General features: G+C 36.9%; 1 protein-coding gene, 1 long non-coding RNA gene and 1 pseudogene across 2 annotated transcripts; 1 reads left to right on the top strand and 2 right to left on the bottom strand.

Annotated features, from left to right (window-relative positions):
* Positions 1–997: 997 nt before the first annotated feature.
* On the bottom strand, positions 998–2,221 carry LOC136278286 (uncharacterized). Its single transcript, XM_066161802.1, has one exon. It carries the CDS (start codon positions 2,219–2,221, stop codon positions 998–1,000), a length of 1,224 nt encoding a protein of 407 aa, XP_066017899.1.
* A 2,795-nt stretch (positions 2,222–5,016) lies between these two features.
* Positions 5,017–6,399, bottom strand: LOC136277958 (uncharacterized). The gene is made up of 3 exons (XR_010716118.1): positions 6,194–6,399; positions 5,672–5,722; positions 5,017–5,081 (listed from the first exon to the last, which is right to left on the bottom strand). It is a non-coding gene; the product is annotated as an uncharacterized lncRNA (long non-coding RNA).
* Positions 6,400–7,647: 1,248 nt separating this feature from the next.
* On the top strand, positions 7,648–10,544 carry LOC136278287 (uncharacterized; annotated as a pseudogene).
* The last annotated feature ends 4,456 nt before the right edge of the window (positions 10,545–15,000 follow it).

Genomic DNA, 15,000 nt, shown 5'->3' on the forward strand with positions numbered 1-15,000 from the left:
AACAATTGAACAAGCAGCCTCACAGGAATGGCAGGCTGAAAGGAAATTTTGGTATACAGCATCTAATTTCCACACAATTGTAAAAAGGCAAAGGAATCATAATACTCTAGTAAATAATCTGCTTCATCCCAAACCATTCACTGCCAAACAAACTGCACATGGGAAAACCTATGAGCCTGTAGCCTTAAGAGAATATGAAAAATATATGTTTTCAACAAGGAACCCAGTTTCAGTGTTCAAAAGTGGCCTTGTTGTCAGTATGGCCTCTCCCTTTTTAGCAGCATCACCAGATGGCAAGGTCATTGACCGAGGCTGTAGCAAGCCTTTTGGGCTGGTAGAGGTTAAATGTCCCTACTCTAAATTTCATGTGAGTCCTTTAGAAGCATGTGCCGATGAAACTTTTTATGCAGAAAATGTAAATAGAAAGCCGAGGCTAAAAAGGGGGCACCAGTACTACTTTCAGATACAGGGTCAACTAGGTATTACAGGAGCAAATTGGTGTGACTTTGTTATCTATACTAACAAAGGCATGAGTATAGAGAGGATCACATCTGATCCTCAAGTCTGGGACGTATTGAATGAAGGCCTTAAGAAGAGCTATTTTGAACATTTCACAGCACCAGCTTCTGTGGAGTTCAGTAACCATTAGAAGGGTTAACTACCATAATCTAATCTTGGAACGAGTACTGAGAAATTTTGTGTCTCATACCTAACTTGATATGTTTAAAACAGAGTATCAACCAACATGGTCTGTATAATGAGATAGCTTTCTTTATTCTTTGATTTTAAGATCTTTAGAACTACATGTAAAAGCTGACATCTTTTAAGAAGCAATTTCTTGAGTCTTGATAACATCTTCTGCTGTCATTTGGCTATTAGACCCTAAAAAGGGGGGAATGTTTAGGGTTACACCTCGTGGGAGTAGGTCTTCAATTGTAAAACCTTTATCGGCCATCACTGTGTCACCATTGTCAAATTCTAACTTCAGGAAACCACTTCATTCAACAATTTCGCGATCAGAAATGCTTCCACTATATAGCTGACTGATAAAAGTTATAGCTCCACTGGGAATAATTCCAACTAAGCCTTTTAGAGTTACATGGTTCTTATAGGAGCTGAACAATTTGGAATTCAACAGAAGGCTGGAAGGCATTGGGCATCTAATTTCTGTAAAATCGATTATTACACGGGTGCAAGAGTATTTCTCTTTAAAGCTGTCAGGCATTGTAGCTCTTATAACCTCCCTATTAGGCCATATAGATACTTGACCAAATTTTAAATACATGTAATTTATCCAAGAAGGGAATGTTCTGCTTACTGTCGACTGCGAAATACCAAACAAGTGAGCTAGATGTTTTTCTGCAAATCCCCTTCGCAGTCTGCAAAGAACAAGGAAGAACTCCTCTCTGGGTTCTAAGCTTCTTCGTCTACCTATGCTAGTACATCCCTCTGGTTCCTCGTTTCCACTATCGTAAAACTCCTTTTGGACAGTTCTTTCTTTTGATGAACAGTACCTAATGTTTTCCCCTTTCGATCCAGTATTTAAAAATTCAAACACAACATTAAATGTTGCTAAATTAGGAAATCCCGTATAAAAGGCAATGTCCTCGTCGGTAGTAAAATTGCGTATCTGAAAAAGGCGGGAATCTTTAAGGCTCCTCTGGCGTTTTAATACCTCTATTTCAGCCTTTAACTTCGCATTTTCAAGTTCAAAACCTCGAATTCCTTCAAGTTTTTTAACTTCTTCTGTTTGATCTTCACACGAACTTAAGCTGTTTTTCACATCATGATAACTAAAAGCTGCTGATGAAGTACAGGTTTCAGAAGTTGCTTCAGCTGCATCTGCAGTTGTTTGACTTTGAGACGATTGCAACTCCTTGTTTGAACACTCTGTTGTAGACGAAAGATTGCGACATTTAGGAGGTGCTCGCTTTTTCGGAGAACCTTTGGACCACGAAAATCGAGATGGAATTACCCCTGCCTTTACATAAATACGCTGACCTCCAATAGCTTTAACCAAGTCCTCGGGCTTAAAATGACGAGAACAGATCTTCGTGTTTTGGTTGACTCTAAACGCTTTTCCTTCGTCTCGACGAATGGCATGGAGCCAACGTTTTTTGACGATAACGTCGTCAGGAAACTTCAAGTAAGAAATTTTCTCCCCATTTTCGGTTCTGTAATTCTTTTTGGCACAGTTTGGAACACAACAATTTTGCGGCATTTTCAAAAACTGGCGCCCTTCACATCAGGCGGCCATTTTTATTTACCAGGCCCAACTAGCCTCGTTTTCAAGTTGATCGCTCCCAGTCTCTTTTCGTTCTGCATAGGGTGAATGAACATTACTGATATTACCTATCCATCAAAAGGGGAATAGCAATTTAATTTGGCAGGCCATAACATTTCTTTTCTACAAGGTAACTAATTCACTTGCCTGTAATGATGTCTCCTGTAATTAGTCTCACAGGAGACATTGTGGGCTGAAAAATGCGACACTCCAACTCCATATCTTTCGTGTGATCAGACCTCCCACAAACTAGAGTAAGATTAGAATAGAAATGGCCTCAACCAACACGGCTTCATTAGCAAGAAGTAATGCCACTTGCCATTAGACCGATAGTTCTCATCAAAGGCTAATAATCATTCTGTTACTCAATGCATCTTCATTATCCATGCAATCAATTTCAGCCTCTTGTATCCACAAGAAAGAAAATCATATTCAATTACAAATTCAGCCTCTTAATTTGCCTCCCAAAATCTACCCACTGACTGGTACTTTCACTTTAGCTCGACAAATATAACCTAGAAGAAGAAGTTTAAAATTAGCTACCTTCCACATCAAACTGAGATCCTACATAGGAGACCAGGACATAACACTTTTTGATGGTCTCAGTACTATCCATGAGTTGCCTACAAGAAGATTTAAGCTTATTAGTCCTTATAACAAATAGAAACATAATGTACATGTATTTAGATTAATAATTGTATAACTGTATTCTGTATGTTAGGCCATGTTCTATGTGTTAATTTAAATCAAGTTATGAAATCAATCAATGTTTTTTTCCTCCCTTCTTCCTTCTACATGACCCAAAGTATGGTCAGGAACATACTCACCTAAGCATACCTGCTGCCTTATCTGTTAGTTTAAAACGTATCAGGCACACCGGCTTCCCATCAAAATGAGCCTGCAGCTGCATCTGTGTGCAAAACATTTAGAATCAAGTCAATATTACTGAATTGGGTTATCATCAAGAAGTTGAACTGATGAGAATTGGAACTTAACAATATAGGATTAAAACAGAAAAATAAGAGTGCAATCTCAAAAATGTGATCTAACATGTTGATAGGAGGTTTTTGGTAGAAAGCGATGATCTGCTAGCTTTCTGTAAAGCCTTGTTTCCAATCAAAAGTGGTGTTTAATGAGGAAAAAGGTTATATTTAATGATTATTACTTTCTTTGATTGAAGTAATGAGTAATGGACTTATTCCCCTAGCCTAAAGTCTTGGAACTACTGAGCATAGTTTTGACAGTCATTCATGCTGCAGCACTACAGAGTTCATCTTTAGTAAGCTTATTTCCTTGAAGTAAATTTTAAGTCAAACTAAAGTAAATGTGAGGAGATGTATACAAATTTATGTTAAGATATGCAAATATACTATGTCAGAATGGCTCAAACTTGAAATCAGTTATTCAAGCCCAGTTTGCTGAGCATTAATGGTGAAACCCCCTAAATGTGGACTTCACTGAACACAGTATACCTGCAAAGCAGACAAGCAGATGATGGGAAGTCTTGGAGGGATTTTATGTGCCTTCAAAAACTTGCGGAAAAGTGCGACATCATAGGCTGGTCCCCTAGCAGGATCTGTATACTTTTAACCGACAATAGCATAATAAAACATCAGCAACACACATGGAAAATACATGGTACAGTCTACATTCATTGTTATTCATAATAAACATTTGGTCTCTCTAAAGAACTTATGTACTAACCAAGTTCTGCTAGTACTGTGGTGTCCTCCATCTCTTCTACTTCACCAGCTTCACAAACAAAACAAAAGTTGGGATTACAGTATTCAAATGTAAAAATATGCAAAACCTGATTAATGAGCTGATGCAGTTCAAGGGTGAGGACATAACCCACCCAGGCTTGTGTACATGACACAACATACATATACATGGCTTTTAAAGAACATTTGCTAATTGGAGAGTTAAATCCATTTCATGAGCTTATGCTAGATGCCATCAGTTTGTTCTTTCCAATTTTTTTTCTTGTGACTTTTTAGTGTAGAACCAAATGAAAAAAAGGTTCCTGAAAGCTTACTAACTCAGATTCTATTTAAAAGGTGAAATCTGAAATCCCACCCACATTTGGAGTAAAAAAAAAAGTGCTAATTAACACTAAAAATAACATGCAACTTCCCCCTTAACTTACTCATCTCAGGATATTATTAATTATGAATGGCTCACCTTCTAATACATGAGCAGTAGATGGCCCTCCAAAATGCACACATTCTACCACACCCATTGAAACCTTCTCCACTTTATCTGAAAAAAAATTAAAGTATGCATTTTTTATAAGAAACAGAATGTTTTTCATTAGATTAATGATGAGATTAAATTTTCATCATGTACAAAATCTAGACCTTCCAAAGAAAATAATAAAAGTCATTTTCTTCCACTTTTTAATGTTCCAACGCAGGGCTATCAAGCACAAACTCCCACTGGTTATTTGTGTTAAACTTTAAGAGAAAATTTTGTGCTAAGAAGAGGATCTTTGTGAACAAAACAAAAGACTGAAACATTTAATTGCTTTCATTATCAGGTCTCGTGTTTTGTCTTGTTTTTCAAATCAACACAGTAATGTGTATGCCATTCACTACTTGCCATAAATTGTCTTGTAAAATGTTCCACAGTATTGTGAGGATCTATAATGATAAAGAAAAGATGTTATGGAGCCATTTCAACACTTGAAAACTTTCTGATAATGAGTTACATTCATTGCAATTCATACCAGTGGATATGGCATTTCTAGGTGTTGATGAGGATTGAAGTTCCATCATTTCATCATCACTGCTAAGATACACTAGGAAATCAAAATTAAGAAAGTGAATAAGTTCTAAAAGAAAAGGCAGATCAATAAGCAAGCAGTTATTATTCAAATAAGACCAACATTGATGAAATCTTACTGCCCCAAATTCACAGTCCTTACCATTCAGATTGATCAGATTGAGGGGCTTATTAGAAGCTGTATATAGGGTTTTCCAAAGAACTGGACTCACCAGAGAATTAACAATAAGTTTCACATATTGTTCACATGCATGTATTTCTCCTTTACTTCCCAGCCACAATGAAAAATGAAGTAAGGAAAAAAGTGTCCGCAATTCCCCCCTTACTAATTCAGCCCCCTGTTCATTAGTGCAAAAAGTGCTCCCTTTGACATAATTTCATGGTTTACTTGTGTCTGAGTTCATGTTCTACTTCTGCTATTTGGAAATGCTCAAAGATGAGAAAATATGTTTTCAACTAATTTTTTCCTGTCTCTCATGAAGCCTTACCCATAACTTAAACCAAATTTTCTACAAACACTATTTTAATGTCAGATAATTATGCAAATCCCACACTTAATGTGCCTGAAAAAAACACCCTTAACATGTGATGGAATGTTCTCATTACCTGGACCATCGTTGTTTACACGCTGAGGAGGTGGCGTTCGATTGGGAGTGTCTGTGAGAAAATAACAAAATCAATTTTTCAATTTGTGGTAATCAAATCATTTTTCAATTTGTGGTAGAGTATCCACCCACTTTGGAAATAAGGCATATAACTAGGCTTTCATCATACCCATCAACAAGTTTGGAATGAAAAAGCTAAATCCTTACTATACACACAATTTTAGTGGTTTACAACATGGGATTTAGCAAAGGATACGTCATATTTACAATAGATCCGTGCAAGTTTTCAGATATTCTTTGTAGCGAAATTCAATCCATGCATGAATTTAATTTGTCACCGAGAGAACATCAGCATGTAATTCTACGAGATACCCAGAGTAACTGAGAGAATTTCACTTATGAAGTCCATCTTAGATTTGATAATCATTTCGCTGACTATTCTTAAAAGAGTCTGGCTTCCTTGGTCTTAAATCTCACCCCGACGCTACCTAGTTGAGCAGAGTCGTAATTAGTAAAAGCGTACCAAGTTGGGAGATCGTGTCTTCGAATTCCTCTTCAACTATTATCTCTCCTTCAACTTCATTCGCTGGATCTGTTTTGAATGTAAACAAAATTAAAGCTACTACTTAAATGTATCGATTGGATCTATAGCTGTAAAGATATTACAAAAGGCGAAGTAATTTGTTATCATCTTTGAAGTAATGTAGAATGAGCAAAAAGAACACCATTCCCGGGTTGGAAAAGTCAAGACAACTCCACAGGAAATGTGGATAGGCCAATGTCACATCAAATACATATGAAGCACAAGTCGAGAGATGCAAGCCATGATCGTGGCCCCTTGAAAACTAATGTACGAGTTCGCCACCAGTCTTTTTCACTTTAAAATATCCATTCTCGACATGTAACAGTCGACTCGGGTATTCCAAAAAGCCTATCTGGTATATTTACTTCTTTTCAACTAGATAAAAGAAATCAGGTTATGACATACACCGTTTCAAATTGTCATCAAGAATTATATGTCTCAATGATACAGAAAAAGAGAGTTTTTTGTTTTAAAACTCCTATTAAACCACATTATCTTCGTGGCGTGTTTGTTCAGCTCTTCATTGCCATACCTCACAGGAGTGTCTATGATTCTAATATGGCCACATTGGGCTTCTCTAAATTCTAAAGCAAACAAGTTTTTGACCTTTTGGTATTGAAATATCATATCGAAACAAAGTAGGAGTCCCACTCTTTCACACATTTTAGTCTAGAATACGTAATTACCTTGCTCTTCAGCCTGGTCATCTGTTCTGTCATCATGCCTTGCGTCTGCTGAATTTTGATTAACTTGGTCTTGTCGATCTATACAAGGAAATCAAAATTGAACCTGTCACAGATTTACTCGTTATAAAAAATTTTAATCATACATCTATTCTTCTCTGCTATTTTTGCAGTTTTTCATTGCTATACCTCACCTACCTTGATGTAACAATTGTTCGATTAAGATAGATCCTTTCAAACTTTTACGAGGATCATTCGCTTTGGCTTTGACGCGAGGGAATTGTGGTCAAAATTAATGCAAAACGATGCAAAGAATGTTTATGACGGAAACAATAAACTGAAAAAGAAAAAAAATCTCACTTCTTGTAACTGTAATAAGTGCCGCACACTGTAGAGTTGATGCTGCCTTTTACAGTTACATAGCACTGTTATTTTTGCTCTTACTTTTTTCCCTTCTTCTTCTTATTAAAGCTTTCTGTGCCTTACGAAAGTTCAAAAGTTTGCAAAAAAAACTGAGGGAATACGTATCAACGAAAACATGTTCGTAATTGTCCACCACACCAACAAAAAGCTGTAATCCCATGGGTGAACTCTAGATGAGAGCTTCACTTGTATGTGTAATTCCTTTTGCGGTGGAGGAAAAAAATCCCAAATCATTTTATTAAGAGCCAAATTTCAAGTTACTGGAAAAAAAAAATTTAACAACAAGACATGGATCTCCTTCAAGTTAGTAATCTTGCCAACGGTCCGACTATCGAACTGATTCAGTGGCTACAACTTGAATATCTCATCGCAAACCCGCTGAGATGCTTACCGTGCAACCAGCCCATGGAACTGAATGAACACAATTACGACCATGTTGATGGCTACATTTGGTACGCACCTCTTTTGTGTTTGTTTTAACTTGTGAACTGGACCAGTCTACACAATTAACGCTAAAGACCATTAGGTTCTACCCACACAGTAGCGTTGAGTCCGCCTATCTCTACTTCTGAGGCATCGTAAAATGGAGAAATATGAAGTCATAAAGCAAGTGTACAATGAAAAATTCCAGGTCGTTACTATGAGAAACAGCAGATTGTTGCATTCGTCAGAATTAACGGCTTAAGTAGTTGTGACAACACTCTCTCGTGCTTACATGCCTTTCTTGCTTCTATTCCTTTCTTTAGGCATTGTGCAACTTGTCGACGGAAAAGATTTCTATGCACTGGAAGCTTTTTTAGAGAGTTTCCCAGAATTCCTCTTGGAAAACTTGTCGTCCTTATGTACCTTTAGCCATCTTGAACTGCACTCTACGGCATTATTGCGGCAGAGACCTCGAAGATGAACCAGTTACTCCATTTGGCGGACGCGTTTTCGTTGTTAAGAGCGACGAAAGCAAGTTCAGACACAAGTCCAAGGTGCTTGTTTTGTTTTCGATGAATACAGAAATACATCCCCAGTACAAACTTTAAACAATGTTAATGAAGCCCGATAACCTTGTTAGGGGCTAGGTTGTCCAGGAAACTATACCTATAACAAATTAAGTAGCTTAAAGGTGGGGTAAGGTAAGGTAAGGCCTTTATCTGAAAAGGGTAAACACGTGACAGGTATAATAAAACAGATAAACTTGTGGCCCTCTATAAAACACAAAATCAAAATTAAAATAATTCTTCATCGTCATTATAGAAAGATAAAAATTATTAATAGACAAAATTTATGAAGCAAGCAAAAATGGTGTTTAAAAACTATCTAGACTCTTATTTAGCCGATTAGAAATCTTAACTATTCAAAATCTATTAAGTATCTAAAACAAGTTATTTTGAAAAAATAACAAGTTATACGTGCCTCGATACAAAATAGAATCCAGTTAATAAGTATGAGTAATTATAAGGGACGGACCATTATTTTTCTGGAGGGGGTGTATGAGAAATGTTCTTCCGCAAACACTTTTTTTTAAACATATACGTCTCTGCAAACATATTTTTTAAACATATACGTCTCTGCAAATATTTTTTTAAACAGATACGTCTCCGCTCCGCAAACATTTTTTTCCAACATCATCTTCGTGCAAACAATTTTTTCCATTTTTTAACTGCCACAGTAGAATCTCATTTCTTCAAGAAATATTTAGCTATTTTCAGATTTAATAATTATTTGCTTAAAACAGAGTGACCACTTTTTAGTGCCCAAAGTGTGTTAATTTTTATACTAATGCCTCAATTTGTTACTTTGTTTTTCATTTCAGTTTTAGTAGAAACATTTTTTAATATCTTACCTGACTTCTCTCCAAACATTTTTTTTTAACCCTATCACATTTACAAACAAACTATACCTATAACAAATTAAGTAGCTTAAAGGTGGGGTAAGGTAAGGTAAGGCCTTTATCTGAAAAGGGTAAACACGTGACAGGTATAATAAAACAGATAAACTTGTGGCCCTCTATAAAACACAAAATCAAAATTAAAATAATTCTTCATCGTCATTATAGAAAGATAAAAATTATTAATAGACAAAATTTATGAAGCAAGCAAAAATGGTGTTTAAAAACTATCTAGACTCTTATTTTCTCTTTTCAGAACCTGAAAACAATTTTTTTTTTAACATTTCTCATGATCATACCTGCCCTTCAGAAAATAATGGTCCGTATGCTGGTATAGAATAACTGTTCAAAATTCCAACGCTGTGTTGTTGAATTAGAAAGAAATGAATGAAAAGATTCTTCACATTCTACATATTTTACCTTTCGCAAAATGATCTTTGAGAAGGAGAAAAGCAACGGCGGAAAAAAGACAGCTCGAAAGTTTTACCTTTTCATCTTAATCATTTGACATGAAAAAAAAAAAGCCTGGTTTTGTGGAGTCTAGTGATAGTGTTTTAGAGCTGGAAACAAATGCTGTTCCAGAAAGTTTTACCAACGGTTTTTGTATGATAGTTTATAAAAGAAATATAGCCCTTTCCGGCTTGCTGGTATGTCGCCTGATAAAGTCCTTGTCTGAGGTATTGTCCTCAAAATTGTCACATTCGCCCTCAAAGCTTCGCTTTTCGGTCGAATTTTTCATTTTTCGAACACTCTTTCAGCCAAAGACATTGTCAGTCCACATACCCGCGGCCTGCTGGGATTTATTCACTAAATATGTAAATATACATATGTTTGTATCTGACTCTTTTTCCAGTATCAAAGAGGGCGTCGTGCAAGTAACGGACCTTGTTGGGTAATTGGCGTTATATCCACCTAGCACATACCCTGCAGGGGATATTTTCAAGTAGTGCAACAAAGAGATAAGGCAACTCTGTGTCAAATCCTACAGAGAGTACTCCTTCCTGGCTCTGAGGTCCACACTGACGATTGGGCCACGTACAGAAACTTGCATCGCCACATTCCCAACGCGACGGTGCATAGAAGCGTGGTCCACCACGACAACTTCGTTGATCCCCTGACTGGAGTCCACACTTAGGAGGCAGAGTCAGCTTGGGCATGGCTAAAATACCACATAAAGAGAGAAAAGGGAGTTAGAAGAGAGGACATCCCCGCTTTCCTCCATGAGCAGATGTGGCGAGATTGGAGAGGAGGAGCAGACGTGTTCCACAGTCTTAGAGTTTTAATAGCTAAATATCATCCACTGTAACAGAACGTGCCTTTGCACTAGTGATGGTAAACATTGCGCTAATCTTGTCTTTTTCTCTTTCAAAGTTCTATTTTGTAACCCGTCAGATACTAAATTAGTTTGTAAACTTGCGGAGACGATAATTTTCCTCTCTAACATCATTAATTACAAATCGCTTCTCCAAATTTGGGTGTGACGATTTATTGTACCAACCAATTACCTCATATCTGTCTACGTTTCAGAGAGCGAGTTTCAGCAATGAATCTCTATATGTCAAAAATGTAATGTTACTTGAAATTTTGAAGAAAAAACATTACATGACGGACCAAGTACAAATGACTAGTAGAATGTGTGGGTCAGCAAAGTCGCTTTGAGTTTCTTGCATTTGGTTTAACAAAAGGGAGAATTCTCAGAAGCTTGGAAAGAAAAAAATTATGACAGCCTGTTGTGAAGTATGCGAGCTTTTTGGACTTTAATTTCAAGGAAACATATTTGAAAGTGCGACGGCTCTCTTCCATCAAAAAGTGACTTTTTTGAAAATTGCGAAACAATTTTGAGTTACTCATATTGAAAAACCGAATTGAGGACCGAAGATTCAATTTCGCCAAATCTTTTGTTGCCTTAAATGCTCCCTCGGCTTGCTCCTAGTCCTCTAATAGGACGCCTCTCAAAGCGAGCGCTCCTTTTGACGTGGACGAGTTTTATAGACTCATAAACTCTTTCGTGAAAAGCTTATTGTCTTAGGGTATAGAGGCGAAACGTTTTAAAAGAAAGGTTATTTTAAAGTTACATTCGCAATGAAACAACAACAGCATACTCAAGCACGTCGCCTGAACAACGTTATTTCCGTTGAGTCGACCTCAGAGATATTTGAAAGGAATTTTTACGTGAAATTCGGCAGGTACCGCGACCTTTCCCATACATGGTTGTTTCAGGAGGTTCCTTGAACGTAAATCAACTTAACGTATGTGTTTAATTTTTTCATGTTACATTTCTATTCTATTATTTAATTTTACATTACTTGTCCGTTGGGTCGATGGCCAAGTCTCTGACCAGTGTGGCCATTCCCTATGAGGTCACTGCACCGCAACAACTCAACACGGACTTTAAAGTCCTGCCTGCATTTTTCTTTTCTCTTTCGTTTTTTTGTTTTTGTTTGTTTGTTTGTTTGTTTTGTGATACACGAAGAAATAATTGTAACCTAGTGCAAGTATTAGATCTTTCCCTATCTCTCTTCCGTGTATCATTGGCATGACTAACGATGTCACTCGTGGTTGAAATCACCATCCAATCACAGCGTTCAAAAGAAAAAGGCGCGAAACGCCTTCTTCACGAATTTGCAGGCGGCAAGTAGGGCCAATAAGCTGAGAGCGATCAGTGGCGATCTTGTAGAAGAATGAAATGTGAACATAAAATCTGTCACTTAAAATGTTGAAACAAAAAAGTCAGCAATCGTTTCTCACATCTATATTTTTGCTCCATATTGAAGCAAATTATTCCCTTCCTTTCCTATGGCTTCCCCTTCGACAAAGTTGCGCGTGAGTAAAAGTGGTGACCCTAAATTCAACGTGCACAAGCAAAGGTAATCACGAAATATCACGAAAAAGAAATTGTCGTGATCTTGAACAAAATTCTCACAGTTAGCAATAATAGGGAGAAAAAACAGGCCAACAGGCGTCCGGATCTAGCGAAATGTTGTGAGGACATTCACCAAGGTTTGGCCGACTTTCACACATTGGGTGTCAGTACTCGTGTGGTCTTTAAGTCGCGATCGCTATCTTTTAACTGTCGCATTTTACGAACATTTAACGGTCGCATTTTACGAACATTTAGTCGCATTTTACGAGCATTTAACGTATTTTTACGAACCTTTAAGAGTCGCATTTTAGGAACATTTAAGAGTCGCATTTTACAAACATTTAAGAGTCGCATTTTACGAACATTTAAGAGTCGCATTTTACGAACATTTAAGAGTCGCATTTTACGAACATTTAGTCGCATTTTATGAACATTTAGCGTATTTTTACGAACATTTAAGAGTCGCATTTTACGAACATTTAACAGTCGCATTTTACGAACATTTAACAGTCGCATTTTACGAGCATTTAACGTATTTTTACGAGCATTTAACAGTCGCATTCTACGAACATTTAACAGCCGCATTTTACGAACATTTAACAATCGCATTTTACGAACATTTAACGGGCGCTTTTTTACAAACTTTAAGGTCGTACGTTTTAAAAACATTTATTACATAAGGCCATTCATTTGACCTTAATTACGTAAGGGTTATTTACTGGTACTGTTTTATATAAGTCGTTTTGTCCTAAATTTAAATGGCCCTGTTACATAGCGCCCTCAGCCCAGATACTGATATTGATCCTATTTGTTAAATGCGACGGTTAAAAGTTCGTAAAATGAGACTAAATGGTTGTAAAATGCGAACGTTAAATGTTCGTAAAATGCGACAGTTAAATGTTCGTAAAAATACGTTAAATTTTCGTAAAATGCGACTAAAATGTTCGTAAAAAAACGACCGTTAAATCTTCATAAAATGCAGCTGTGAAATGTTCGTAAAATGTGACTGTTAACTGGGTCTTGCGTCTGTTAAATTTTCGTAAAAAGCGATCTTTAAATGACTGTTCGTAAAAAGTGATTTTTAAATGTTCGTAAAAAGCGATTAAAATCCAACTGTTGATTGTTCATAAAAAGCGCCCGTTAAAATTTCGTAAAATGCGACTGTTAAATGTTGTTAATTTGCGACTATTACGTGTTCGTAAAATGTGCCCATTAAGTGTTCGTAAAATTTGCTAGTTGAGTGTTCGTAAAATGCGCCCGTTAAGTGTTTGTGAAATGCGATTGATTAGAATTCGTAAAATGTGATTGTAAAGTTTTCTTAAAATTTGCCAAAAAAGTGCACCCATTATGTTTTTGTAAAATGCGACCATGAAGTGTTCTAAAAAATGTGACCATCAAGCGTTCGTAAAATGTGACAGTTTAGTGCTCTAAAGTGCACGACCATAGACTGTTGGTAACATGCATGATTTGAGAAGCGTCTGGTTAATGCATGACTACAAAAAGTCCTTCAGATGCACGAGTTTGAATTACTCTTAAAATGCCGAATGTAAAGGATTCTGGATGTAAGTTGCAGGAACAGAACAACTGAAAGATTTTCGTTGGAATTAAGATTGCAACAGTTCATGGGTGGCGATAAACCCCAAAAAGCTCTTTAGTCAAAGCGAGAGGGAGCTAAATAACTCTAACCCCTGCTAGGCTCTCGGTTAATGGAAATGAGCAAAAGAACGAAATGGCGGGTTCATACAGCCGCAACAGTCATTCATCGCTCGCCCACCCAGTGAGTTAGAGCCTGAAACAGGCTAAAATAACTCAAACCGATTAATTACTCAAAGGCAAAAGTAACATGTTCATCAAAATTTACGAGAACAAAACATAATTGTACAAAAGATTTGGCCCGGTGACTAAACAGCAACATTATTATTTTTTTTATTTACAATTATAATAAAGCAAACAGCAAAAAGTAGAATTTATGCCGGTTCCCACAACTGCCTTAGCTAACGCCTATCACCAACATGTGGCTTCACTATTTCCATTTTTATGGTGATGGCCTCCACCGATTTTCCTCCAGTCAAGGAAACAACAAAGTGTTCGCCCTCTTTGAGATGAATCCTCCAGGGAGCAATCTCCATATAGGCCTCGATTTTCTGTTCAGCAGTAAAGACAGCGAAGCTGTTGAAGAAAGAAAACAATATTTATTTTAATTCATTACTTTTTGGAACGTTTAACAACTGTGCCGCTATGCGTTATGAGGCATCCAGTGACCTAGGATTTTTTTAGGGTAGTGCGATTAACTGGTTTCCAAGACACAACATAACCAAGTTTCTCCTAAAAGGTTTTATGAGCCACGGGTCAGCTTTTTTATGATCTCTTTTAGTTCGGGTTTTTTTCTTTTTTTCGGTTTTTCTTAGTTTCAAAGCTTGGTTTGTAAACAATTGGATATCTCGGTTCACCGAAACATTCGAAACCTTGGTTGTTAGAGATTTTATCACACGGTTTTCGAGACATTCCATGACTCGGTTCTTAGGCGCTTTAACCTAATTTTCAAGTTTCACTCTCTTGTACTGAGCGAAATAATTATTTTTCAGCCATCTGACAAGTTAGGAATACATTTCATTGTAGTGCCTATTCGAGGATGGTTGCACGGTTTAGACAGGAGATTATTCCGTTTCACTTAGCACTGTAAATTTTGGAAGGAAAAATTTATTACATGTTTTCACTTTCGATCTTCATCCAAATCCACATATTTCCCCAATCGTAAAATTCTAATTCAAAACAGTTATCTTGCTAGCAGTGAAATGGGATCCACCCCTTGGACGAAGTGGACCTGAAGATTCTTCCTGTCCTTTTCCAATAGCAATTTCCACTTTCTATTAAACTTTGAGAAAATTGGTGACCCCAA

Source organism: Pocillopora verrucosa, chromosome 14, assembly GCF_036669915.1.
Source record: "Pocillopora verrucosa isolate sample1 chromosome 14, ASM3666991v2, whole genome shotgun sequence".
NCBI classification, from domain to species: Eukaryota; Metazoa; Cnidaria; class Anthozoa; order Scleractinia; family Pocilloporidae; genus Pocillopora; species Pocillopora verrucosa.